The sequence below is a fragment of the Lactuca virosa genome, chromosome 1, assembly GCF_052849685.1.
Source record: "Lactuca virosa cultivar CGN04683 chromosome 1, Lactuca_virosa_CGN04683_v6, whole genome shotgun sequence".
Lineage (NCBI taxonomy): Eukaryota > Viridiplantae > Streptophyta > Magnoliopsida > Asterales > Asteraceae > Lactuca > Lactuca virosa.
This window is the reverse complement of record NC_136426.1, coordinates 3,588,767-3,616,676: the sequence shown is the minus strand read 5'-3', so window position 1 is coordinate 3,616,676 and position 27,910 is coordinate 3,588,767. Positions and strand designations below refer to the sequence as shown.

At 39.5% G+C, this 27,910-nt stretch overlaps 1 protein-coding gene across 1 annotated transcript; it reads right to left on the bottom strand.

Annotated features, from left to right (window-relative positions):
• LOC145169429 (uncharacterized) lies at window positions 1–27,836 on the bottom strand. Its single transcript, XM_079087983.1, has 4 exons — window positions 27,502–27,836; window positions 27,245–27,399; window positions 26,140–27,119; window positions 1–534 (listed from the first exon to the last, which is right to left on the bottom strand). The coding sequence occupies exons 1-4, from the start codon at window positions 27,834–27,836 to the stop codon at window positions 1–3; spliced, it is 2,004 nt and encodes a 667-aa protein (XP_078944109.1).
• Between the last annotated feature and the right edge of the window lie 74 nt (window positions 27,837–27,910).

Genomic DNA, 27,910 nt, shown 5'->3' with positions numbered 1-27,910 from the left:
TCATATTTCTTTACTCATGGAATCCCTCCAATTTGAATCCATGACTGCTTGTGAGAAGTTTTTAGATTCATCATGAGAAGTAATGGCTGCAAGAAAAGTTTTGTGTGAGTTAGAAAAGTTGTTATATGATACAAAATCAGAAAGAGGATGATGCGTGGAAGGCTCCCCGACTGCTTTTGAATGCGTTAAAGAAGGTGGTAGATTGTTATGAAACTCTTCAAGGTGCTTTGGTGTATCTTTGGGCCGAGAACTGAACCTAGTCAGCTGAGGTGGTTGTGTTTCACGTTGTGGTTGAGATTCTGGTGGTGTTTGATGTGGTGGCGTTTGAGGTGGTGGCGTTTGTGGTGGTGACGTTTGTAGTGGGGGCGTTTGAGGTGGGAGCTCAACAATATGTTCTTCATCATTAGCTATTTCTTGTTGAATCTTGTGTAATGAATCTGCAAAGTCATGGTTTTCAACACTTTTATTCTTCTCATAATTATTTCCAAAAGGGAAAGTCTCTTCAACAAAAGTAACATTTCTTCTTATGTAGATCTTCTCATTTTAAGGTCATAGAGTTTATAACCCTTTTGTCCCATTGGGTATCCTAAAAAAACGCAAGGTCTGTTGGATTAGATGTCTAAGCCCATAACTATAATTGCTATGTATTTGACCCGAGAGTAGCATGGTCCATTTGGGTTGCATATCACCAGGACAATTTGATAGGATGAACTTTTGAGAAGAGGTTATTTATGATTTGTTAATATATTATAACTTCTAATATATTAATATGAAATCATATGGTTTAATTAGTATTGACCAAGAATTAATTTGGAATTAATTTTGTGATCAAAAGAGACTAATTAAATATATGGGGATTGATATGGTAAATCAATGATCCTTATAGTGTGGGCCAATTGTTATTTAGGATGAGCTAAACCAATATGGTAGTCCATGGATAGTCCATGGAGGTTTGACCCATGGATCCTAGGTAATATGAAAGGTGATGGGCATTAGGGTTTACATGGATGTAACCCTAATCTTGCCACACTATATAAGAAACCCCTTAGCATCCAAAAACACGCACTAGTGTTCTTGGAGATCATTGAGCCGATTTTGGTGTAAGAATATTCTCTCAAAAGTCATCCTTTGTCCAAGGTGTGTTGTGAACCATTTGAGGTGTCACACTTGGGGCACTAAGTTCTTAAAGGCCAAAACTACAAGCTACAACAAAGAGGTAACTCTATAACTCAATTCCATGTTGTTTATATCAATTGTATGCTAGTTGTAGGCTTAATGCTTTGGAAACAATATTGCATGTATAATTAGAGAAAACATAGATCCAAAGCATTTAGGGTTGTATGTGCACCATAGGATGTTGTAGTATACTAAAACCCATCAGTGGTATGAGAGACATTGGTTGTTTTCTTTGATATTTGATGCAATGTGTTAATTTTCAAAGCTAAAAATTGTTGTCTGACAGCCCTACTCGGCGAGTCCATTCTTGTACTCGACGAGGAGGTTGAAGTTTGCCTTGGACTCGTCGAGTCCAGTATGGGGCTCGACGAGTTGCCTGTCCAGATAGCAGTTTTTCGAGTTTTTTTTGGCCTGTTTTGGATTAGAATCATTACCACAAAATGTTTTAGTTCATAAAATATGATTTTGTTGATATGGTAATGATGATTCTCATCCAAATAAAAGATAATTATCAAAGTTTCATGATTTGTATTAGTTTATATAATTAGGCTAATTTCTTGAAACTTGTTTGATATGAATTATCTTAACTTATGAGTTTAATTAGATCATAGACAAATTGTTTGATTTTGCTAATTAAAATATTTGATCTAAATGCCATTTATGAATTCCATAACTTGTCCTCAAGTTGTGGAAAATGAAGAGTTTTTCATAAATGTTTTTTTTATGAACTCCATAACTTGTCCTCAAGTTATGGAATTTTAGGAGTCTTATTTTAAAAGTCATTTTAAATTGGTTTTAAAGTCTTCCATAACTTGTCCTCAAATTATGGAACTTGAAAAGTTTTTCATAAAACCTCATTAAACTCATAAGTTAGAGAAATAAAAAGTTTTGACAAGGTTCAAAACTTGCCCTCAAGTTTTGAAATTTGTAAAGTTTCACTTTTGAATACTTTAATTCCAAACCCTAGAATTTTAAAAGTTTAAAATTCAACCTTTATACTATTATAATATTATAGGTTTAATATTTATATATATGTATAAGAACAAAGTCAGTCTTACCGTTAGTAGGCCTCATTCACGAAGTCGGTCTATAAGGGGGGTATAAGGTTACTGCTTATAAAATGGCAGTTTAATGGGTGTCCACCCTCACCCACCGCTTCCTTGACTGGTGGAGGGTCATTAGCCGAACGGGTTTGACAGGACATTTAAATTTTCATTAAAAGTATAATGCAATACTAAGTAAATAAACACTTATAAATTCCTAATCTTAGTTACTTAGGAAAAATGTGAATTTGATGCTAACCCATGAAATTGCACTTTGAACCTTGTTAAGTCGTTAGTGGAGCGTGTGTGGTTAACCGACACACTAATATGGGACTGACAATGTGTGACAAAGGGTAACTTGATGTTAATCATAGATCAATGGAGCGTGTGTGGTTAACCGACACATTGATTAGGTGATTTGTAACATTGAGTGTACCAAGCTAATTTGCATAGTTATTCACACCTTCTTTGTGATCCTCGGTATCCCAGTCACAAAATTGAAGGACACAATCAAGATTTAAACATGTCATTGAAAAGTTCAATGAATCTCAAAGGATCTAGGAATTTCAATTCATTTAAACCCTAATGTTCAATTTCGTTTTTCATGGTGGAAATTGGTAAATCGTCATTTACCTACCTTCAAATATTTTCCAATTGGATTACGACATCCCTCTTCCGAATTGTAAAGTATTGTGTTGGGTCCCAGCATTAATATTTCATTTGGGTGTTACATTAAGGACTTAAATCAACTAAATTGAATTTCTCCCTTGTAGATGTCTAGTTCAGACAACTATGGTCTTCCCAAATCTTTTGGAACAAGCTTTCCACATGAAGATGATATTCCACAATATCATGCTTCACTTCCTCCACCTCCTCCAATTATTCTCCCTGACCCACAAGCTCGAAGACTTGAAAAGTTCAAGATCACTCAAGTCCTATTGGCTAGTAAACACAAAGATGGAAAGTCTATATGTGCTCATGAAGCTGCATATTGACAGGCTGAGAATGTTGGGTGTCGTGTTCCCAAGGAAGTTTGCTATTGACTGGGTTCTTCAGTCACTTCTCGAGTCATATAGTGAGTTTGTTAAAGACTACTATGTGATAGATCACGACATGACCATTATTGATCTTACCTATTTTCTAATTGCTGCTGAATCAGCAATGATTTGGCGCAATGGTCAAGCAAATTTGACTGGAAGATCTACCTCTCAAGCCGACATAGGCAATGACATCGATATCCCAGAAATGATTCCTTCTCCTAAAGGAAAGGAATTGTCCATGGTCAAAAGTTTTGATCATAAGGGAAAGGCCAAATATGAGATTATTCTATATGCCATTCCCATTGAGCCTGTTTGTTTCTATTGCCAAGGAAAGGGACATTGGAAGCGAAGCTGCCCTGACTACCTGAGAAGTTTAGTCACATTGTATGGTTCTGCTTCAGGTAAGTCCACTATCTAACTTTATTAAGTTCCTAATTGTTGATTCTTAATACTGATGGGTTTTGAGCAATCTAACACTCCTATGGTGTACATGCAACCCTATAAACCTTGGATCTATGTTTTCTCTATTATACATGAAAATATTCAATATTCTAAGGTTTCATCCTAACTAGCATATTATGGAGCAACTATACTACAAGAGTCTAGTTAGATTACTTACCTTTTGATGGAGCTTGAAGTCTTGAACCTTTAAGAGCTTAGCCCCAATAGTGTGGAAGCCTCAAATGGAATCACAAATCACCAAAATAACTTATAAAACTTAAGAGAATAATAAGCACACTAGAAATCGGCCCACTCTTGTTCACTCACACACTAGTGTCATTTCATGTGCCAAAGACCTCTTTATATAGTATGGTGGATTAGGGTTACATCCATGTAAACCCTAATACCCATGACCTTTCATTTCCATAGGATCCATGGGTTAAAAACTCCATGGACTATCCATGCAAGCTTAGCCCATCCTAAATGAACATTGGCCCATTCTATATATATATATATATATATATATATATATATATATATATATATATATATATATAAGAGTCCATATTTAATTAGTCTCTTTTGATCACTAAATTAATTCCAAATTAATTCTTGATCAATACTAATTAAATAATATAATATTAATATATTGTAACTTATAATATATTAATAAATCATAAATATACTATTCTCAAAAGATTATCCATACAAATTGTTTCGGTGAAATGCAACCCAAATGGACCATGCCGAGTCGGGTCGAGTACATACCAATAATAGTTATGGGCTTAGACATCTAATCCAAAAAATACATGATGTGACAAGGTTTCAGTTTAATGTTTTGTAGGATCAAAGAAAGGAAAGGAAGCTTAAAGGAAGAGCAAGCTGAATCTGGTTGCGGATCAGATTTTTGAGCTACTGCTTAGGAGTTATGATAGATTGCTTAGGAAATATTTTGTATCATAGTTTTCATATGTAATTGCATTGTAAGGAAAAAACTTCCGCATTTTATAAATAAATAAAATTTTTGTTGATTTTATCTTATCTTATATCTCCTTACAATGACATTTATGAAAAATTGATGTTTATATGTTTCTAGCAATGTTGGAAAAATGGATTTGATTTTTCGTTTGTGGTAGTGTCAAAATTTACCAAATAAGGAAAGATTTTCATCACCCAAGTTTCAATTGGATAGAAACTTGGAATCATGCAAGTTGCATTGTATGATGAATGAGAATTTTCGTCTTTGGGAAATTAAGACTAATTGCTTATTCACATGTATACGTTGTTGGATTAATGTCTAAGTCCATAACTATATTTGGTATGTACTTGACCCGACCTGGCATGGTCCATTTGGGTTGCACTTCACCGGCACAATTTATATGGATAGTCTTTTGAGAATAGTATATTTATGATTTATATTAATATATTATAAGTTCTAATATATTAATATGGAATCATATTATTTAATTAGTATTGATCAAGAATTAATTTAGAATTAATTAAGTGATCAAAAAGAACTAATTAAATATGGACTCTTATATATATGGAAGGGGCCAAGTTCATTTAGGTTAGGCTAAGCTTTCATGGATGGTCCATGGAGCTTTTAACCCATGGATCCTATGTAAATGAAAGGTCATGGGTATTAGGGTTTACATGGATGTAACCCTAATCCTCCATAATATATAAAGGGGTCCTTGGCTCATAAAATTGGAATAAGTGTGTGAAAATAAGAGTGGGCCGATTTTAGTGTGCATACATATTCTCTCAAGTTCTTCCAAGGTGTTTTGGTGATTTGTGATTCCATTTGAGTCTTCCACACTATTGGGGCTAAGCTCTTAAAGCTAGAAGACATCAAGCTACATCAAAAGGTATGTCATCTAACTAGAACTTTGTAGTATAGGTGCTTCATAATATGCTAGTTAGGATGAAACCTTGGAATAGTTAATATTTGCATGTATAATAGAGAAAACATAGATCCAAGGTTTATAGGGTTGCATGTATACCATAAGAGTGTTAGAATGCTCAAAACCCAACAGTGGTATCAGAGCCATGGGTTGTTTTTTGTTATATTGATGCAAATGTTTTATTTTCAAGTTGAAAAAAAAAAGGAAAAAAAAACATGACGTTTGTCAAATTTTAAGATAATTACTTGTTTTGTGAAAAACGAATTATTTGTAAAATTTGAATCATTTGCTATATGAGTTGAATTATGTCAAATTTAGTAAAAGATAAAATGATATGATTATTTTATTAGTTTTAAAAGTTTGATCTAAATGTTTTAAGGAGTTACATATTTTGTCATAAAATTTTGGAGCTCAAAAGTTTTTTTTAAAGTTGTGATCTTAAGGGTTTTTGAAACTTCCATAAGTTATGGATATGAAAGTTTTTTTTAAAAAAAAAAATTTGATTCAAAGTTTTTATGGAGTTACAAAATTTGGTGTTAATGTTTTAAAGAATTCCATAACTTGTTCTTAAGTTATGGAACATGGAAAGTTTCATCATAAAACACCATTAATTCCATAAGTTATGGAATCCAAAGGTTTTCAAGAATTACAAAACTTGCCCTCAAGTTTTGGAATTTGAAAAAAGTTTTTTATGAAAAAAAGAATTGAATTCTAAAACTCTTGGGTTTATAACTTAAACAATTAATTAAATGGTTTTAATTTTGAGTTTAATAATTGGAATTATGATGTTTTGTTGAATAGTTCAAATTAACTCTTATGGACTTTATTAATAGTTAATTAAAGCGTTTAATTAAAAGAGTATTATTAATCCATAAATATAGGGTTTGAGTTTAATTAAATTAAAAGTCTAGTTTAATTAATAGATTAAACCACCAAGTATTTTAAATGTCTAAAATACACCCTTATACTATTATAATATTAAAAGTTTAATATATTATATGTATAAGAGCAGGTCGTCTTACCATTAGTAGGCCTCATTCACGAAGCCGGTCTATAAGGGGGGGTATAAGGTTACTGCCTATAAAATGGCAGTTTAATGGGTGTCCAATCTCACACACCGCTTCCTTGACCGGTGGAGGGTCGTTAGCCGAACAGGTAGGACAAGGACTATAATTCTCCCTTCATTATAAGTATAATGATAAATACTAAGTAACTAAACACTTATAAATTCTCAATCTTAGTTACTTAGGAAAATGTGAATAAGGTGCTAATCCATGAAATTACACTTTGCACTTTGTTTAAGCTGTTAGTGGAGCGTGTGTGGTTAACCGGCACACTAACCTGGACTTAACAAGGTAGGCAAAGGGTAACTTAATGTTTATCATAGTATCGTTGGAGCGTGTGTGGTTAACCGGCACATCGATTGAGGGGTAAATATTAAGGGTACCAAGTATATTTGCATGGTTACTTCACACCTTGTTTTGTGATCCTCGGCATCCCAGTCACAAAACCTGAAGGGCACACTCGAGATTGAAACATGCCATTGAAAAGTTCAATGAATCTCAAAAGAATCTAGGAGTTTCAAAACCAATTAAAACCTAATAATACATTTCGTTTATCTTGGTGGAAATTGGTGAATCGTCATTCACCTACCTTCAAATATTTTATAGCTTGGATTACGACATCCCTCTTCCAAGTTATAAAATAGTTTGTTGGGTCCTAGCCTTAATATATCATATTGGGTGTTATATTAAGGACTTAAATCAACTTTACGTGAATTTCTCCCATTGTTGATGTCTGGTTTAGACAACAATGATCTTCCCAAACTAAGCTTTCCTAATGAATATGACTTCCCGAGTTTGGCTCATGGAAGTCATACTTCTCTTCCTCCACCTCCTCCAATTATTCTCCCTAACCCACAAGTTCAAGGTCACTCAAGCCCTAATGGCAAGCAAGGTCTATGTGTGATCACATCTTAGAGATGAAGTCACATATTGACAAGCCGGGAGAGTTGGGCGTCAAAGTCTTGAGAAAGTTGGATGTTCAATCACTTTCTAAGTCACATAGTGAGTTCATTTGGGACTACTATGAAACAGACTATGACATGAACCTTAATGATCATATCTATTTGCTTGGTGCTGCTGAATCAGCAATGATTTGGAACGATAGTAAAGCAAATTTGATTAGAAGATCAACTTCCCAAAAACTTTATGGACAGTGACAATGGTGACACTGGAAATCTAGAAAAAGCATTCTCTTCCCAATGGAAAGGGATTGGCCATAGTCAACCCGGTTGACGAAATGGTAAAGAGAAAGGCTAAGTCTGAGATAGTCCCATTACCAAAGGGTCCATATGTTTATTTTGCCAAAGGAAGGGGCGTTGATTGCAAAGCTGCCAAATTTACCTAAGGATGTTAAAGTCAATAAGTTTGACTCTACATCAGGTAGAGCCCATTATCTAACTCTATTAATTTCTATTCTGAGATCCTCATTACATGATGTGACTGGGTCACATGTTGATGTTTTAAGAATCAAAGAATAGAGAGAAATCTTAAAGGAAGTATATGCTGATTCTGATCGCGAAGGTGGATTTCGATCGCATCAGAATTTTGAGCAGTTGCTTAAGAAGTTATGATATATTGCTAAGGAATAGATAACAACAATTTTCCATGTGGATTGTAAGGCTAAGTTTTTCCGCAAAGTTTTAAAATAAAAGAAAATTGTTTAATTTTGTTTATTTGAAGTATCCTTACAATGGCATTTGTGGAAAATTGTTGCTTATATGATTCCACTGACTGCAATATTGGAAAATGGATTTGATTCTTTCGTTTGTGGTAGTGTCTAAATTCACCAAATCAGGAAAGTTCCTCATCGCCCAAGTTTCAATTGGACCGAAACTTGGAATCATGCAAGTTGAATAGTATGATGAATGAGAACTTTAAAGCATTGGAAAATCAAGACTAATTACTTGTGCACATGGATGTGTGAGTCAAGTGAAGGACTAAAGGGATTGAGTACACATTCTTGTGCACTGGTCATGTCCACCACAAAGCTCGTTAATACTATTTGATTTACTAAAGTTTAGTAAATATGGTTATACTTACAAGTTTAAGTATAATTCTGAAACATTGGAAAAGTCTCAATGTATGGCCGAACGAATGGGAAGAATCAAATTAGGCAGAAAGATAAAAGTTTCTCAAATCTGAAAAGATGGGAGAGTACTTTAGTATCATGTTTGTGATCATCTTAATGATTTAGAAATCATATCACAATTAGTTCTCTTAAGGTCATCTTAGTGCATTCTTATGACTAAGAAGAGGAGTCATGAATTGTTGAAATGGTTAGATCAGGAAGATGAGTCATACTTCGTTCCAAAACAATTCTTAGAGTCATACTCCAAGATTGTAACTTGAGTGACATATGTTAAAGAAAGGTTTAAAACACTTGTCAAATGTAAGAGTAAAAGTGTCCTACTCTTGTACATTTGAAATTGGTAAGTTGTGATGTTTTGGATAAAACAAAGACCAAATAAGGCCATTTGTGTGAAGTGTTTGTCTTGATAAAGAATCCGCACTATTTCTTGAATATTTGGCAAGATAGTCTTATATGTCAAGAGGATAGTGGGAGTCTTAAAGATCCTAAAAAGAATTTCAAGAACTAATCAAGAATAAAACCTGAGGTTCTTCACTAGCACACGACTTGAGGTTTATAACCTATCGTGTTGACATATTCTATGCCCATTCCAGTTAAAGTTGGCTTTGCATAGGAGTTCTGAAAGTTCTCAATTGGTTGCATAACAACTTGGAAGCAATGGCAGGCCATGTACTGCCAGGTGGCAAGAAGTTAAGATTGCATAAGTTCAGTCCATATGAGTTTGGATTTGTCATTATCCTTGTCTTGTGACTATGGTTTTAACGATTCACATGGATAAGAACACATACACCATAAAATCTAAGGGTCATAAGGTTTCTCTCCGATTCATGAAAATGATGGTGAGGAAACACTTCCACCAAGTAGATTTGAAGCAGATGGCAAAAGGTCTAAACAATTGAGACTATGATTACGACATCCCTTTTCATAGTTCTGAAATTGTTTAGACACACATGCATGCTATCTAAGGAAAGGTGTATGATTTTGATAAAGTTTTATCAAAGCATCTCGTATCAGAAATCAGAACTTTGGTAAGAAAGTGAATAAAGTATTGATTTCTAGAAGTCCAGCTGATTTCTGAGTACATGTCAAAGCTAGTGGGAGCATAAGTGTTATGCTAATAATCATCATGTTAGTGGGAGCATGATAATTATTGTTAGTGTTGCAAGTTAGCAATGTTAATTATAGAAAACAAAAGTTTCAATTCGTGAGGCTGCAGGGATTGAAAAAGTCGTTTTGCTATAATTAAGGGAGAGGATATACTTCATTTCAGTTCTAAAGGCTTAGATTGAGACCTTAATCATCTTTAGTCAAGAATATATATATGAATTTCATGTTGGATTGGTTCAACTTAAGGAAATTCTATATATTGCGTTCTCAAAATTCGATTATGATTACGGCATCCCTCTTCATAGTCAAATTTTGAAAACATGACAAATAAAAATATTGTAGCAAAAGACTGGTCTAGAATCATGTCTTTATGTGAGACATCATGAATCGTGTACCATTTGCTTTGGGTACAGGATCGATTGCATGTGCTATAATATTTGTCATTTCTAAATTTTTCCAAATGCCCAGAGGCATTAAGAAGGGAAAAGGTCTAGAATTGGATATGACTAAAATGATTAAGCAATTGTCGAGGACAATCTGAGGTTTACCAAAGATTGGTTGCTCAGGGACAGTTGGAAGTATAGTGCTAATTTTGGAAGGACCATATTGACATATTCTGAAAAGAGGCATCTCTTATTCAGAAGTGATAGTCAAAATGAGAATATGGAGTTGTCTCCATAGGTGGAAGTTATCTGTGTAAGATTAGAAAACTTAATGCAAGAAGCATGTCCAAAGCAATGTACTTTGAATATGAGACTTAGTTTCCATGGAGTTGATCTCCGTTGGAATACCTTATAATGACTGTTGACAAGTCTTTGTGACTTTGTACATATTCATTACAGGAGGGTCAGTGCATATAAGTTTAAAATCTAAACAGATTTCGATAAATGATAGGAATTTGAAATTCTCACATTTTTCGATAAGGATTTGGGAGTGTGAAATTAGAATCATTGAAATTATGTTCAATTGGTTTATTTCACAAAGTAAGGATCATAGACAAACATAGAGTGCATACTTGGTGTATGGCAAAGCTATTGTTTAAGAAAAACATAGTGTACATGCTTGGAGCATGGGACAACTAGTGTTTTTAATTCAAGTATAAAGTTGATAAAACCGAAACAATGAATAATGAGTAATCAGTATGGTGATAAATAAAAGTGTTTATTTATATTCATAGGGTTTGATACCTTATTTGATTCATTTATTCTTGTGTTTCACTTTGCATGTTTTGACTTCCAGAATAACTAAGTCGCTCTTCCTGAATGATTAAGTTATTCAAACCATCCACAGTCGGTCATATGTTGGAAGTAGATATGAATCAAGACTGTCATGGGTTGGTTTGTAGAGGTCCAAGTTGGTGGACAAAGTGGTGCTACAACACTCATGAGTGCTCATAAGTTCTGAGTATTGGATTCAACCCGCGCTCATTTGAATCACTTCATGGATTTTATCACGAGTGATCATGAGACGATAATATTTTATATTCTTCAAACCTAGAGATATCAGTTTTTACTATGAGTTGGTTATACATTGATTGCACGAAAACGCATTTGGTAACTCGATGTTATAAAACGTGCCTTTGTGTATGATTCAACAAGTAGTAGAACAAGCCATATGAGTCGAAGTTTATCCATTCCTTTTACCTTCGGGATAAAAGCGATATATGTGGGCCCCTCGATGATTTAGCAATGACACATGTGAGTGCTTGGCCAAGCCAGGACTGATTTGATTTGTTCAATCAGTCAGTCATCATAAATCGAAAATCGGGAAACAACAAATGGACAGAGAGAATGATTATAATCCATGTCTCAGTCCATATGATATCTAGAATGGAGGAATATATGATCCCTTATCTAATGGACAAGTCATTGACAAGGTCAGAGTTCGACAGCGGCTTTAAGAGCTACGACTGCCAGTTAGGTTTTGAAGTCATACTCAATAATAGTTTTAGACTTATCCAAGTGGGAGACTGTTAGATTAATGTCTAAGTCCATAACTATATTTGGTATGTACTTGACCCGACCCTGCATGGTCCATTTGGGTTGCACTTCACCGGCACAATTTATATGGATAGTCTTTTGAGAATAGTATATTTATGATTTATATTAATATATTATAAGTTCTAATATATTAATATGGAATCATATTATTTAATTAGTATTGATCAAGAATTAATTTAGAATTAATTAAGTGATCAAAAAGAACTAATTAAATATGGACTCTTATATATATGGAATGGGCCAAGTTCATTTAGGTTGGGCTAAGCTTTCATGGATGGTCCATGGAGCTTTTAACCCATGGATCCTATGTAAATGAAAGGTCATGGGTATTAGGTTTACATGGATGTAACCCTAATCCTCCATAATATATAAAGGGGTCCTTGGCTCACAAAATTGGAACAAGTATGTGAAAATAAGAGTGGGCCGATTTTAGTGTGCATACATATTCTCTCAAGTTCTTCCAAGGTGTTTTAGTGATTTGTGATTCCATTTGAGGCTTCCACACTATTGGGGCTAAGCTCTTAAAGCTTGAAGACATCAAGCTACATCAAAAGGTATGTCATCTAACTAGAACTTTGTAGTATAGGTGCTTCATAATATGCTAGTTAGGATGAAACCTTGGAATAGTTAATATTTGCATGTATAATAGAGAAAACATAGATCCAAGGTTTATAGGGTTGCATGTACACCATAGGAGTGTTAGAATGCTCAAAACCCAACATACGTAAGTCAAGTAACTAGGGGATCAGGTATACTTGGTTGTGTGTTGGTCAGGTCCACCACAAAGAACGATAAGACCATTCGTCATGATTTACTAAAGTTTGGTAAATATGGTTATGCTTAGAAGTTTAAGTATAATTCTAAATCATTGGGAAAGGTTCAATGTATGGCAGAACGAATGAGAAGAATCAAATTAGGCAGAAATATAGAAGTTTCTCCAATCTGAAAAGATGGGAGAGTACTTGAGTATCGTGTTTTATGATCATCTTAATGATTATGAAAACCATGTCACAATTGATCCTCTAAGGACATCTTAGTGCATTTGTATGGCTAAGAAGAGGAATCGTGAATTGTTGAAATGGTCAAATCAAGAAGACGAGTCATACTTCGTTCCAACAACAAGTCTTAGAGCCATACTCCAAGATTGTGCCTAGAGTGACATTAAATTAAGAAGGTTTATAACACTCATCAAATGTAGAGTAACATGTTTCTTACTCTTGTACATTTGAAATTGGTAAGATGTGATGTTTTGGATGAGACAAAGACCAACTGTGTGAAGTGTTTGTCTTGATAAGAATCCGCACTAACTGTTGAATATTTGTTTGTCAACGAATGGTTCTTGACAAGAGAAGTCTTATATGTCAAGAGGCCAGTGGGAGTCTTAAAAGATCTTGACAAGTTTCAAGAACTAATCAAGATTAAACCTATTGTTTATCACTAGCACACGACTTGAGGTATGTAACCTATCGTGTTGACATATTCTTTTTTCTGTGCTCATTCCAGTTAAATTTGACTATGCATGTGAGTTCTATGAGTTCTCAATTGTTTTCATAACAACTTGGAAGTAATGGTAGGCCCTTGTGCTGCCAGGTGGCAAGAAATTAAGATTGAACAAGTTCAGTCCATATGAGTTTGGATTTGTCACTAACCTTGTATTGTGATTATGGTTATGACAAGTTCACATGGATAGGAACACATACACCATAAAATCTAAGTGTCATAAGGTTTTCTCCAATTCATGAAAATGATTGTGAGGAAACGTTTTCACTAAGTAGATTTTAAGGAGATAGAATTGTGATATTTGCATTCTCCAATTCAATTATGATTACGGAATCCCTCTTCATAATTTGAATTGTGAGAAATGGAAAAGGGTCTAAACATTTGAGACTTATTTCTGTAAGTTCTAAAATTGTTAAGACACACATGTGAGCTATCTAAGGAAAGGTGTATGAATTTGAGAAGCCTAGATAAAGTCTTATCGAAGCATCTCGTATCAGAAATCTGAACTTTGGCAATGAAAGTCAATAAGTATTGATTTCTAGAAGTCCATCTGATTTCTGGGTACATGTCAAAGCTAGTGGGAGCATAAGTGTTATGCTGGTAAGTTAATAATTATTATGCTAGTGGGAGCATAATTATTATGGTAAGTGTTGCAAGTTAGCAGTATTATTTATAGAAAACAAAAGTTTCAATTCGCAAAGTTGCAGGGTTTGAAAATGTTGTTTTGTTATAATTAAGGGAGAGGAATTCATACTTCATTTCAATTCTAAAAGCTTAGAATGGGGTTTTAATCAAATTTACTCAATGACATATATGAGTGTTGTGTTGAAAAGATTCGGCATAAGGAAATTCTATATGGAAATATTAGTTGCGTTGTCAAATTCGATTATGATTACGGCATCCCTCTTCATAATTCGAATTGTGAGAACATGGCAAATAGAAATATTATAGCAAAAGGTTGATCAAGTATCATATCTTTATGTTAGACATTATGAATCGTGTCCCATATGCTTCGGGCATATGCAATTATATTCTCGTGTTCTAATTTTCCAAATGCCTAGGGAATTAAGAGGGAAAAAGGAATAGAACCGCATATGACTAAAGTGGTTAGACAACTGTTAAGGACAATCTAAGGTTCGCCACGGATTGGTCGCTTAAGGACAGTTGGAAGTATAGTAACGAATGAACCATATTGACATTATTATGAATAGACAGGAGTCTATTAATAATGAGTTGTCGTATGGAAAATATGGAATGTTTCCATATTGGGAGTTGAAGAATAGATGAGAAACTTAAAAACTTTTATGTAAGAAGGATGTTCAAAGGAATGTACTTTGAATTTGAGTCTTCATTTCCATGGAATTGTCTTGTAACAATCTCCAAATGAATATTTTGTAATATCATTGGTCAAGTCTCTGTGACTTTTGGTACCTAGACATTACAAAAGAATCATTGCATGATAGTTTAGATACTAACACATTCTAATAGTGGCATGTAACGCCCCGATTCTCAGGTATTGTTTAAATAAGATTTATTGGGTTAAGCTCTACTCGACGAGTTGGTTGACCTACTCGTCGAGTAGCAGCGGGGTGGGATCGCGTGTTAAGTGACCTACTCGACGAGTCCATGTTGGGACTCGGCGAGTAGGAGCTGGCAGATGAAACCCTAAATTCTGGGTTTTGCACCTCTATTTAAAGGAGCCTCAGCCTCCTTTGGCCTCTTTGCAGTCCTTGAGAGCTCCTTAAAACCCTAATACGCGTGTGTGTGTGCCATTGTGTGTTTGAAGCTTGAAAAGAGGATCTTTGGAGGGAGAAGGCTTGGAGGAGAAGGAGATTGGAGCAAGTAGAGTGTGGGAATCAACACTTATCTCAGTTATCATCTTCTGGAGGTAACCAAATCGCCTTTTTCCTTGTGAATCTCTTCTATTGGTTGAGTTTTAGGATTTTTGGTGAGATATTAAGTTGGAAAGATGAGCTATGGGCTAGATCTGAGGTTGTAACTTCATATCTGGACCCTCCTTGGATTCTAGAATCATAAAGTTGTTGTATTGGTCATGATTGAGGTCCCTCTTGGGCATGAAGCCCCATTAAGAACTTAAAATAGACATTTAGAGCCTTTATAGCCATGCATGCACGTAAAGTTTGCAACTTTACGTGATAAGCATGCCCTAGAAGCTTGGATCTGTGATTTGGAGCCACTACATGGCTCAAAACAAGTCTGTATGGAAAGAGGACTGAATGGACTCGGCGAGTCGCAAGGTTGACTCGGCGAGTCACATGAAGATGGCCGTGAACTCGACGAGTTGGATGAACAACTCGGTGAGTCCGATGATGATTGCCATAAACTCGACGAGTTGAAGAACAACTCGGCGAGTCCGATGAGTTTTCCCTGGATTATGTATGCGTGTGTATCCGTCGAGTTGCAAGGAGGGAACTCGACGTGTGGCCGTAAGGTTTAAGCGAGAATCGAAGGAACTCGACGAGTCACCCCGATGACTCGGCGATTTGGATTGTACTTCAAGGAACTCGGCGAGTAGCCGAGGGTACTCGGCGAGTTGGGGTCAACAGGGACTGTTGACCTTGACTGAGGACTTTGACTTTGACCAGGGTTTGACTGGTGGGTTATGGGGTACCTTATAAGGTTAAGGACTTATGAGTATATTGTACTATGATCATAGGTGGTGGAGCCTGTGTCAAGTGATCCGAGAGTTGGAGTGTATCTTCCAAGTCGACATCTGCAAGGTGAGTTATCCTCACTATATCGATAGGGTCTACGACACCAAGGCCGTACCTTTAGTTGTTATTGTTGTGGTATGTTACATGTGGTTATGATCTGCTAGATCGGAATCAGGGTAGATAGTATGTTATGCTATTATAATCCGTAAGGATCGGTATGTTAGTGACCTGCTAGGTCGGTACTCTAGTTACGAGAGAATTCTACGATTGATGATCAGTGTGATAGATATGTTTGATGCTTGTATATGCCAGTATGTAATAGTTATGCGCACTTGGTTATTTGCTTTGTTGGTTGGGTTGAGGCGGTCCTACTTTGTGCTGTAGGCCATCATACCCTATGAGCGGTCCGGGGAGACTGCAGGCCCACATGGCGGACCAGTCATGCCGAAGGCTCGGGATAGATTCAGATAGACTGTAGGCCGAGTAGGGCGGTCCAGTCAGGCCGATGGCCCAGTATGCATGTTGATTGATTGATTGTTACTGATATGGCATTGTCAGTGTAGTATTGGTATTTTGGGGGTAGCTCACTAAGCCCTCGGGCTTACAGTTTTCAGTTTATTGTTTCAGGTACTTCAGGAGATCATGGCAAGGCGAAGGCGTGACCGTACCGCTCCTCATCCTTATGTTATGATTTTGGGACACTCTGATGGATATTGATTTGAAAACATTTTTGTAAACGATGCTATTTGATTTTTATTTATGATCGAAAAAGTTTAAATTTGGTGTAAAATTTATGGATGTTACAAGTTGGTATCAGAGCCTTGGTTTGAGTGAATTGGAGGAACACTCGTGTGAATCCAGTCTCAAATCAAGGAGATTTTCGGAAAGTAAGTTTTAAAAATGGTTTTCAAAAGAAAGGATGGAGGATGCAGAGGGTACGATCAGCCGGAGCCTGTAAGTAAACCCACCCCAATATACCATACCGTTATTTGATATTCTGATATGATAGAACAGCATGCTAGTGCTAGGCTAAGGATCTTCAGGAATCGCATGATAAATTTGCCTGATTATATGATGCCTATTAGCCTAGGGTTTCTTGTATGTGGAATTGACATCATGACTGTAGATGTTTAGTGTATGCGTCACAGCTGTGTATAGTCAAGATCTTATAGCCTGAGAATGTCTGATTCGACCTTAGGATAGGATTGGATATTCGAAAGTATATCGGGTCCAGCGTTATGTGCGGCTAGCATACACTAGCGCTGCAGGGGCTGATGGAAGTTCCATGGAGGTGTGAGTTGTGCAAAGCCGTGGGATCAGTTGTGAGATAGGCGATGTCCCCTAGTAGTGAGGGTTGAGCGCGCATTATGTTGAGTATAGTATTAGGGCGTTGTGGTGATACTTGAGACAAATATAGGTAGGTGTGGAAGGTAGTATGGGCCCGTACTACTGGAAGCACAGGACCCATACGCGTAGCAAGGAAGTCACAACCCCTAGGATTTGTGGGTTTTGGTATCCCGATATTATATTATTTATCTGATGATTTATATATTTCAGTATGGTGGTGACGAGACATGTTGCTTCTGGATCCGGATCAGGATCAGGATCGGGGTCGGGAGATGGAGGGTTGGAGGTGCCGGTAGCACCTGAGCCCGTGGTACAGATAGGGACCGACGAGTTGGATGCCAGGATCCGGGAGATCATGCACGACGAGGTCGTTGCGGCTTTCCGAGCGCATCTACCAGAGATGTTTGGGTCGATCAAGACCGCGATGGTCGAGTATTTTGATGAGCGATATGCAGCTCTGGCAGAGACAACAGCCGCTGCAGCCACTTCGGCTGTAACTGTGTCAGGGGCTGGAGGAGGAGCCGGCAGGGCTTTCCAGTACCGGGACTTCGATAATACGGAGCCCCCAACATTTGATGGTACACAGGATGCGATCAGAGCTATGCGGTGGTTGTCTGACGTGGAGGGCTGTTTCTTCACGTGCTCATGTCCTGCTGACCAGAAGGTCAGGTGTGCTCTGAACCTGCTTAGGCTCGGGGAAAAGGATTGGTGGAGATTGACGACAGGTTCATATTCTGTTGATCAGCGGGCTGCTATTACTTGGGAGCAGTTCTGGGATATGTTTCGTACCCGCTACGTTCCGCGCGTGGAACGGGAGCGGCTTGCTCAGGAGTTTTTGACATTGAGGCAGGATGGGGAGTCTGTGATGGAGATTACCCGGATGTTCACTGAGAGGGCTATGTTTTGCCTGGAGTTTGCGTCAGAGCAGTCTCAGATGACTTGTTATCTGAGTATGCTCAAGACGGATATACGGCAGTTTGTGGCTACACAGCGTTGTGAGACCCTCCTGGATCTACAGGAAGCCGCGAGGTGGCGTGAGTTGGAGATAGAGCTGCAGCTGAAGGAGCAGCGTCAGGCACCGGCACAGTCTCAGCCGGCGCCTAAGCGGTCTAAGACCGCTGATACTCAATCTGGGAGTCAGCAGATTCGCACTTGTGGAAAGTGTGGCAGGTCTCATTCGGGAGTTTGTCGAGCGGGAGGTGGGTGACACAAATATGGCAAGGAGGGGCACTATGCCAGGGACTGCCGTCAGTCCGCCCCTCCAGCAGATATGAGGATTTGTTACCATTGTCATCAAGTTGGTCATGTGAAGACCAACTGTCCGCAACTCGCCGCCAAGCCGGCGCTGGGTTCCGCGCCAGCTACTGTGAGGATTGGAGATGGGAGGCCAGTCAAGGTGGAGCCTCCGAAGGCTCAGGGTCGCGCCTTCCAGCTCACGGTCGAGGAGGCCAAGGCAGCACCTGATATGGTTGCTGGTACGTTTCTTTTCTCTGTCTCAGTTATTGTATTGATGTTATGCTTATTGATTGTACATGTGGTTAGGTACGTTTATAGTGAATTCTTTGCCCGCTTTGGTATTATTTGACTCGGGGGCGAGTCGGTCGTTTGTATCTCAGACCTTCTCTAGAGGGTTCAGTGTGTCGATAGATGATCTTGAGTGTCCGTTGCGAGTTTCGATCGCCAACGAGCACGGGGTTTCTGCTTCTTCGGTCTACCGGGGATGCGAGTCGGAGATTTTCGGGGTGTCCTTCCCGATAGATTTGATTCCTATTCCCATGGGGGATGTATGCGTGATTGTAGGGATGGATTGGCTTAGCCGTTTTGGCGCCATGATCGACTGTGAGGGACAGCGGGTGGTGGTTCGAACCCCAAGTGGGGGAGAACTAGTAGTATATGGTGAGGGAACCAGGTCGGGATCAGGGTTTTGTTCGGCAGCCAGGGTTCGACAGTATATTCAGCACGGGTGTGCCGGTTATTTGGCGTATGTGGTAGATACGCGGGTTAGAGAGCAACTCTCAGTTTCAGAGGTCCCGGTGGTTAGAGAGTTTGCTGATGTGTTTCCGGAGGAGTTACCCGGAGTGCCTCCGGTGAGGCAGGTTGAGTTTAGGATTGATCTAGTGCCGGGTGCGGCCCCTATCGCCAAGGCGCCGTACCGTTTGGCACCACCGGAGATGCAGGAGCTATCATCTCAGTTGCAGGAGCTGCTGGGTAAGCAGTTTATTCGTCCGAGTAGCTCACCCTGGGGAGCACCAATCCTTTCGTCAGGAAGAAGGACGGTTCGCACAGGATGTGCATTGACTATAGGGAGCTGAACAAGTTAACGGTGAAGAACCGTTATCCGCTCCCGAGGATAGACAATCTTTTCGATCAGCTGCAGGGTGTATCTTGGTTTTCCAAGATTCATTTGAGATCAGGATACCACCAGGTCAGGGTGAGGGAGGAAGACGTGGAGAAGACCGTGTTTCGGACTCGTTATGGTCATTATGAGTTCGTGGTGATGCCGTTTGGGCTCACCAACGCGCCAGCGGTGTTCATGGATCTGATGAACCGAGTCTGCAGACCGATCCTCGATCGCTCGGTCATTGTGTTCATAGATGATATCTTGGTATATTCCAAGACCCGAGAGCAGCATGAGGAGCATCTCAGGGAGCTGCTGGAGGTTCTGCGGCGAGAACGGCTGTATGCCAAGTTCTCGAAGTGTGAGTTTTGGTTGCGAGAGGTCCAGTTCCTCGGACATCTCGTTAACCAGGAGGGGATTTTGGTCGATCCGGCCAAGGTGGAGGCGGTTATGCAGTGGGAGACTCTGAAGTCTCCCTCGGACATCAGGAGTTTCTTGGGTTTAGCAGGGTACTACCGGAGATTTATTCGAGATTTATCCAAGATTGCAGTACCCCTCACTCGTCTTGCGAGGAAGGGGGTGGATTTCCGGTGGGGCTCTGAGCAGCAGAGGGCGTTTGAGACCCTCCGGCGATGTTTGTGTGAGGCGCCAGTGTTGACGCTCCCTGAGGGAGTCGAGGATTTTGTGATGCATCCATCACAGGTCTGGGGGCCGTCCTCATGCAGAGGGGACGAGTGATAGCTTATGCGTCGCCGCAGCTGAAGCCGCATGAGACGAGATACCCCATACATGATCTTGAGTTGGGAGCGGTGGTTTTCGTTCTCAAGATTTGGAGGCATTATTTGTTTGGGGTCCGATGTACTATATACACGGATCACAAGAGTTTGAGACACATCATGGATCAGCCGAACCTGAACATGAGGCAGCGCAGGTGGCTGGATGTAGTCAAGGACTATGATTGTGAGATCCTTTACCATCCTGGTAAAGCGAATGTGGTTGCGGACACTTTGAGCCGCAAGTCAGCTGGGTCTTCAACCCCGGCAAGGTGTATGAGGATAGCGGTGGATTCCCCGCTGGTGGGTTTGGTCAGGGATGCTCAGATTGAGGGTATGAGACCAGAGAACTGGAAGCTGGAGAGGATTAAGGGCGAAAGCGCCCGGTTTGTTCAGGATGGCCACGGATTGTTGACTCGTTACGGTCGGGTTTGGGTTCCGATGTCCGGAGGGGTCTGGCAGACAGTGATGGAGGAGGCTCATAAGTCTCGTTTTTCTATACACCCGGGGGACACCAAGATGTACCGGGATCTGAGTTTGAGCTACTGGTGGCCGTGCATGAAGCGAGAAATCGCTGGGTATGTTGAGACGTGCTTGACCTGTAGGATGGTCAAGGCTGAGCATCAGAGGCCGCATGGCAAGCTGCAGCCTCTGGAGATTCCCATGTGGAAATGGGAGCAGATCACGATGGATTTCATTACAAAGTTGCCGAGGACGGCGAAGGGGTTTGATGCTATATGGGTCATCGTGGATCGGTTGACCAAGAGTGCCCATTTCTTGGCCATACGGGAGAGTTCGTCGGCAGAGAAATTGGCCGACATGTATGTCAGCGAGATTGTCTCTCGCCATGGGGTTCCAGTTTCTATCGTTTCCGATCGGGATGTCAGGTTTACTTCCCGTTTTTGGCAGAAGTTCCATGAGGAACTGGGTACGCGACTACATTTTAGTACATCATTCCATCCGCAGACCGATGGGCAGAGTGAGCAGACCATTCAGACCCTCGAGGATCTGTTGAGGGCGTGCGTTATTTACTTTGGTGGGAGTTGGGATTCCCACCTACCGCTTGCAGAGTTCGCCTACAACAACAGCTATCATTCCAGTATTGGCGCCCCGCCTTTCGAGCTGTTGTATGGGCGGAAGTGTAGGACTCCAGTCTGCTGGGGCGAGGTTGGGCACAGGGTGATGGGTCGGACAGAGGTAGTCTTGCAAACTACCGAGATGATACAGCAGATTAGACAGCGGCTGCAGACCGCTCAGAGTCGGCAAAAAAGTTATGCCGACCGACGCCGATCTGAGCTGGAATTTCAGGTGGGTGACATGGTTCTCCTGAAGGTCTCACCCTCGAAGGGAGTGATCCGCTTCAGGAAGAAGGAAAATTGGGTCCCCGTTACATTGGGTCGTTCAGGATTGTGGCCAGGGTTGGCAGGGTGGCTTATAGGCTAGAGCTTCCGGAGGAGCTTAGCCGGATCCATAGCACATTTCATGTTTCGCAATTGCGAAAATGCATTATGGACCAGGAGACAGTGGTATCGTTGGATGACATTCAGGTCAATGAGCGCCTGAACTGTGTGGAGAGGCCTGTGGCTATTTTGGAAAGGAAGAAGAAGATTCTACAGAACAAGGAAATACCTTTAGTAAAGGTACAGTGGGAACATCGGAAGGGATCCGAGTGGACATGGGAGCCGGAGGCGGAGATGCGCGAGCATTACCCGACATTGTTTATTCCAACGGACTTCGAGGGCGAAGTCTAGTTCAAGTGGGGGAGAGTTGTAACACCCCGATTCTCAGGTATTGTTTAAATAATATTTATTGGGTTATGCTCTACTCACCGAGTTGGTTGACCTACTCGTCGAGTAGCAGCGGGGTGGGATCGCATGTTAAGTGACCTACTCGACGAGTCCATGTTGGGACTCGGCGAGTAGGAGCTGGCAGATGAAACCCTAAATTCCGGGATTTGCACCTCTATTTAAAGGAGCCTCAGCCTCCTTTGGCCTCTTTGCAGTCCTTGAGAGCTCCTTAAAACCCTAATACGCGTGTGTGTGTGCCATTGTGTGTTTGAAGCTTGAAAAGAGGATCTTTGGAGGGAGAAGGCTTGGAGGAGAAGGAGATTGGAGCAAGTAGAGTGTGGGAATCAACACTTATCTCAATTATCATCTTCTGGAGGTAACCAAATCGCCTTTTTCCTTGTGAATCTCTTCTATTGGTTGAGTTTTAGGATTTTTGGTGAGATATTAAGTTGGAAAGATGAGCTATGGGCTAGATCTGAGGTTGTAACTTCCGATCTGGACCCTCCTTGGATTCTAGAATCATAAAGTTGTTGTATTGGTCGTGATTGAGGTCCCTCTTGGGCATGAAGCCCCATTAAGAACTTAAAATAGACATTTAGAGCCTTTATAGCCATGCATGCACGTAAAGTTTGCAAATTTACGTGATAAGCATGCCCTAGAAGCTTGGATATGTGATTTGGAGCCACTGCATGGCTCAAAACAAGTCTGTATGGAAAGAGGACTGAATGGACTCGGCGAGTCGCAAGGTTGACTCGGCGAGTCACATGAAGATGGCCGTGAACTCGACGAGTTGGATGAACAACTCGGTGAGTCCGATGATGATTGCCATAAACTCGACGAGTTGAAGAACAACTCGGCGAGTCCGATGAGTTTTCCCTGGATTATGTATGCGTGTGTATCCGTCGAGTTGCAAGGAGGGAACTCGACGTGTGGCCGTAAGGTTTAAGCGAGAATCGAAGGAACTCGACGAGTCACCCCGATGACTCGGCGATTTGGATTGTACTTCAAGGAACTCGGCGAGTAGCCGAGGGTACTCGGCGAGTTGGGGTCAACAGGGACTGTTGACCTTGACTGAGGACTTTGACTTTGACCAGGGTTTGACTGGTGGGTTATGGGGTACCTTATAAGGTTAAGGACTTATGAGTATATTGTACTATGATCATAGGTGGTGGAGCCTGTGTCAAGTGATCCGAGAGTTGGAGTGTATCTTCCAAGTCGACATCTGCAAGGTGAGTTATCCTCACTATATTGATAGGGTCTACGACACCAAGGCCGTCCCTTTAGTTGTTATTGTTGTGGTATGTTACATGTGGTTATGATCTGCTAGATCGGAATCAGGGTAGATAGTATGTTATGCTATTATAATCCGTAAGGATCGGTATGTTAGTGACCTGCTAGGTCGGTACTCTAGTTACGAGAGAATTCTACGATTGATGATCAGTGTGATAGATATGTTTGATGCTTGTATATGCCAGTATGTAATAGTTATGCGCACTTGGTTATTTGCTTTGTTGGTTGGGTTGAGGCGGTCCTACTTTGTGCTGTAGGCCATCATGCCCTATGAGCGGTCCGGGGAGACTACAGGCCCACGTGGCGGACCAGTCATGCCGAAGGCTCGGGATAGATTCAGATAGACTGTAGGCCCAGTAGGGCGGTCCAGTCAGGCCGATGGCCCAGTATGCATGTTGATTGATTGATTGTTACTGATATGGCATTGTCAGTGTGGTATTGGTATTTTGGGGGTAGCTCACTAAGCCCTCGGGCTTACAGTTTTCAGTTTATTGTTTCAGGTACTTCAGGAGATCATGTCAAGGCGAAGGCGTGACCGTACCGCTCCTCATCCTTATGTTATGATTTTGGGACACTCTGATGGATATTGATTTGAAAACATTTTTGTAAACGATGCTATTTGATTTTTATTTATGATCGAAAAAGTTTAAATTTGGTGTAAAATTTATGGATGTTACATGGCAAGAATTTGGAATTCTTACACTTGCAATAAAGATTTGGAATTGTGAAATTAGCATCATTGAAATGTTTTCAATTGATCTATTTCACAAAGTAAAGACCATAGAAAACATAGTGTGCATGCTTGGAGCATGGGACAACTATTGTTTTAATTCAAGTTTTGAGTTGATAAATCGAAACATTATACAATGAATAATATGTAATCAAATGGTGATTAAATAAAAGGTGTTTTATTTATATTCATAAGTTCTGAGACCATATTGGATTCGATTATTCTTGTGTTTCACTTTGCATGTTTTGATTTCCAGAATAACTAGGTTATTCAAAACCATCCACCGTCGATCATGCTTTGGAAGTAGGTATTGAGACAAGACTGTCATGAATGGGTCTGTAGATTTGTCTAAAGGCGTTTAGGTATAACACAAGTTTGCTGCAGTGTTCATGAGTACTCCTGGAATAAGATTCGAGTATTGGATTAAACCCACGCTCATTTGAATTACTTCATGGATTTTATCATGAGTGATCATGAGACGATAATATCTTATATTCTTGAAACGGAGACACGTGAGTTGTAGTTGCAAGTCGGTTGCACATTGACATATGTAAATGCACCAGTAACTTAGTGTTATAAAACATATCGTTGTGTGTGATTTGATGAGTAAGTACAAGCAAGCATTTTAGTCGAAGTTTATCCGTTCCTTTTACCCCATGTGGATAAAAGCGATATATGTGGGCCCCTCGATGATTTAATGATGACAACCCTAAGCGCTTGGCCAAGCCTGGACTGATTTGATTTGTTCAATTAGTCAGTCGTCATAAATCAGAAATGGGGAAACAACAGATGGACAGAGAGAATGATTAAAATCCATGTCTCATGTCCATATGATATCTAGAATGGAGGAATATATGATCCCTTATCTAATGGACGCGCCATTGACTAGGTCAGAGTTCGACAGTGGCTTTTAAGAGCTACGGTTGCTAGTCGGGTTGTGGAGTCATACTTGCAATAATAGTTATTAGACTTATCTAAGTGGGAGACTGTTGGATTAGGTGTCTAAGCCCATAACTATAATTGGTATGTACTTGACCCGAGAGTAGCATGGTTCATTTGGGTTGCGTATCACCAGGACAATTTAATAGGATGGACTTTTGAGAAGAGGTTATTTATGATTTGTTAATATATTATAAGTTCTAATATATTAATATGAAATCATATGATTTAATTAGTCTTGATCAAGAATTAATTTGGAATTAATTTTGTGATCAAAAGAGACTAATTAAATATATGGGGATTGATTTGGTAAATCAATGATTCTTATAGTGTGGGCCAATTGTTATTTAGGATGGGCTAAACCAATATGGTAGTCCATGGATAGTCCATGGAGGTTTGACCCATGGATCCTAGGTAATATGAAAGTTCATGGGCATTAGGGTTTACATGGATGTAACCCTAATCTTGCCATACTACATAAGAAACCCCTTAGCATCCAAAAACGCGCAATAGTGTTCTTGGAGATCATTGAGCCGATTTTGGTGTAAGAATATTCTCTCAAAAGTCATCATTTGTCCAAGGTGTGTTGTGAACCATTTCAGGTGTCACACTTGGGGCACTAAGTACTTAAAGGCCACAACTACAAGCTACAACAAAGAGGTAACTCTATAACTCAATTCCATGTTGTTTATATCAATTGTATGCTAGTTGTAGGCTTAATGCTTTGGAAACAATATTTCATGTATAATTAGAGAAAACATAGATCCAAAGCATTTAGGGTTGTATGTGCACCATAGGATGTTGTAGTATACTAAAACCCATCACGGTCTCCCTCTTTTGGAAAATTTATCTTGTTTTCCCAAAGAATCGAAGGCATATACGAGACACCCAAAGACCTTTAGATGCTTGTATGATGGACTTTCTTTCAATAATACTTCATGTGGTGCTTTGTTGTCTAACACTTTGGTTGGCAGTTTGTTGATGATATAAGCAGCTGTTAATACACAGTCTCCCCAAAACTCGATGGGCAGAGACGCTTGAAAACGTAAGGCTCGAGCCATCTCATGCAAATGTCGATGCTTTCGTTCCACAACACCGTTTTGTTGAGGTGTATATGGACACGATGTTTCAAGCAAGATTCCATGTTCCCTATAAAAATCAAGCATGTGTCGTGACTTGAACTCAGAACCATTGTTGGTTCGTATACGTTTCACTCTTTTGTCAAACTGTGTTTTCACCATGTTGTAAAACATTGTTAAGAAATATGATGCTTCAGATTTATTTTTCATTAGATAAACCCATGTAGCTCTACTATAATCTTCAACAATGGATAAAAAATAATGAGACCCACTTTGTGTAGCACGATGATAACGCCCCCATATATCAACGTGTATAAGCTCAAAACACTCATAAGTTTTTGAAAAACTAATTGGAAAAGGCAATCTACTTTGCTTAGCCCTAATACAAGAATCACAAAAATGGTTGCATTTTTCTATATCTATTTGTTGAATATTCTTCAAAACTTCTTCTGAGGCATGTCCTAATCTCATATGCCAAATTTCTTGTTTTCCAAAAACCGCCATAGCCATCTTATTTTTCTTGAGCGGCTCCAAGTAATACAAGCCGTCACGTTCCTTACCCGTCCCAATCAGGTTCTTCGAATGCAAGTCCTGTATAAAACAGGAGTCCGGAAGGAATGTTAATGAACATTGCAAGTCAGGAGAGAGTTGACTAACGGACAATAAATTGCAATTGAAGTTTGGGATGTTAAGGACGTGTTTTAATTCAAATCCTTCTGATATTTGTATATTACTCGTTCCTTCTATGGGTATAATTTCACCATTCGGAATGGTAACAGTGGTTCCATTTTTATTCTCTTTAACAGATTTCAACCAATTTTTATGAGAAGTTATATGTTCACTATCCCAGAGTCTATAATCCATGTGTTCATAGGGTTACTTGTGTTAATCATATTAGCTTGAGGATTATAAAATTTCTTACCAGCCATATTTGCCTTTGGAGTGTGATCTTGTGGTTTTATTGATTGGATCATCTGAACAAGCTTGTTATATTCGTCTTTGGTGATGTTGATGTTGCTTTGCTCGTTTACAGTAGCGGTATTAGCATTCCTTGGCTGTGGTTTCTTCCCAATTTGACTTTTAGTGTTAGTTGATTTCACATTCCACCATTATGGATAACCTATTATTTCAAAACAACCGTCTATGGTGTGACCCGCCTTTTGGCAGTGGTTGCACCACCTATCGACATTCCTTTTATTGCGACCATCTCTTTTATTGTTCAATTGAGTATTGGTTTTTGGTTGTTGACGGTTGGTGTTTCTTCCGTTTACTTGGAAGGCAGCGGATTCTCCTGTGGTGTGACGAGTGGAGCCAACGACACGTTGTTGTTCATCTTGACTCACAAGGTGAAAGGCCGTTCCAAGGGATAGAAGTGGATCAGTGCTCAAAATTTGAGTCTTGAATGTATTGAATTCGTCGTTAAGACCCATCAGAAAATCATAAAGTCGTTCTTTGTCATGTAGCTTTGCAATTTCTTTGGAGATGTCGTACCCACAACCTTGACATTTACACATAGTTAATTGAGTTATCGATTGGATTTCATCCCAAACGCTCCTTAATTTAGTGTAATATGCAGAGACGGTCATTC

Bases quoted from the DNA above. Each gene is read 5' to 3' on its own strand.
- LOC145169429 (XM_079087983.1), bottom strand. From the start codon at position 27,836: ATGTGTAAATGTCAAGGTTGTGGGTACGACATCTCCAAAGAAATTGCA. The intron at 27,400-27,501 runs GTGGTGCAACCA...TAACACTAAAAG, and splicing joins AATAAAAGGAATGTCGATAG to TCAAATTGGGAAGAAACCAC. The intron at 535-26,139 runs GTCTTTGGGTGT...TAAAATGAGAAG, and splicing joins CATCATACAAGCATCTAAAG to ATCTACATAAGAAGAAATGT.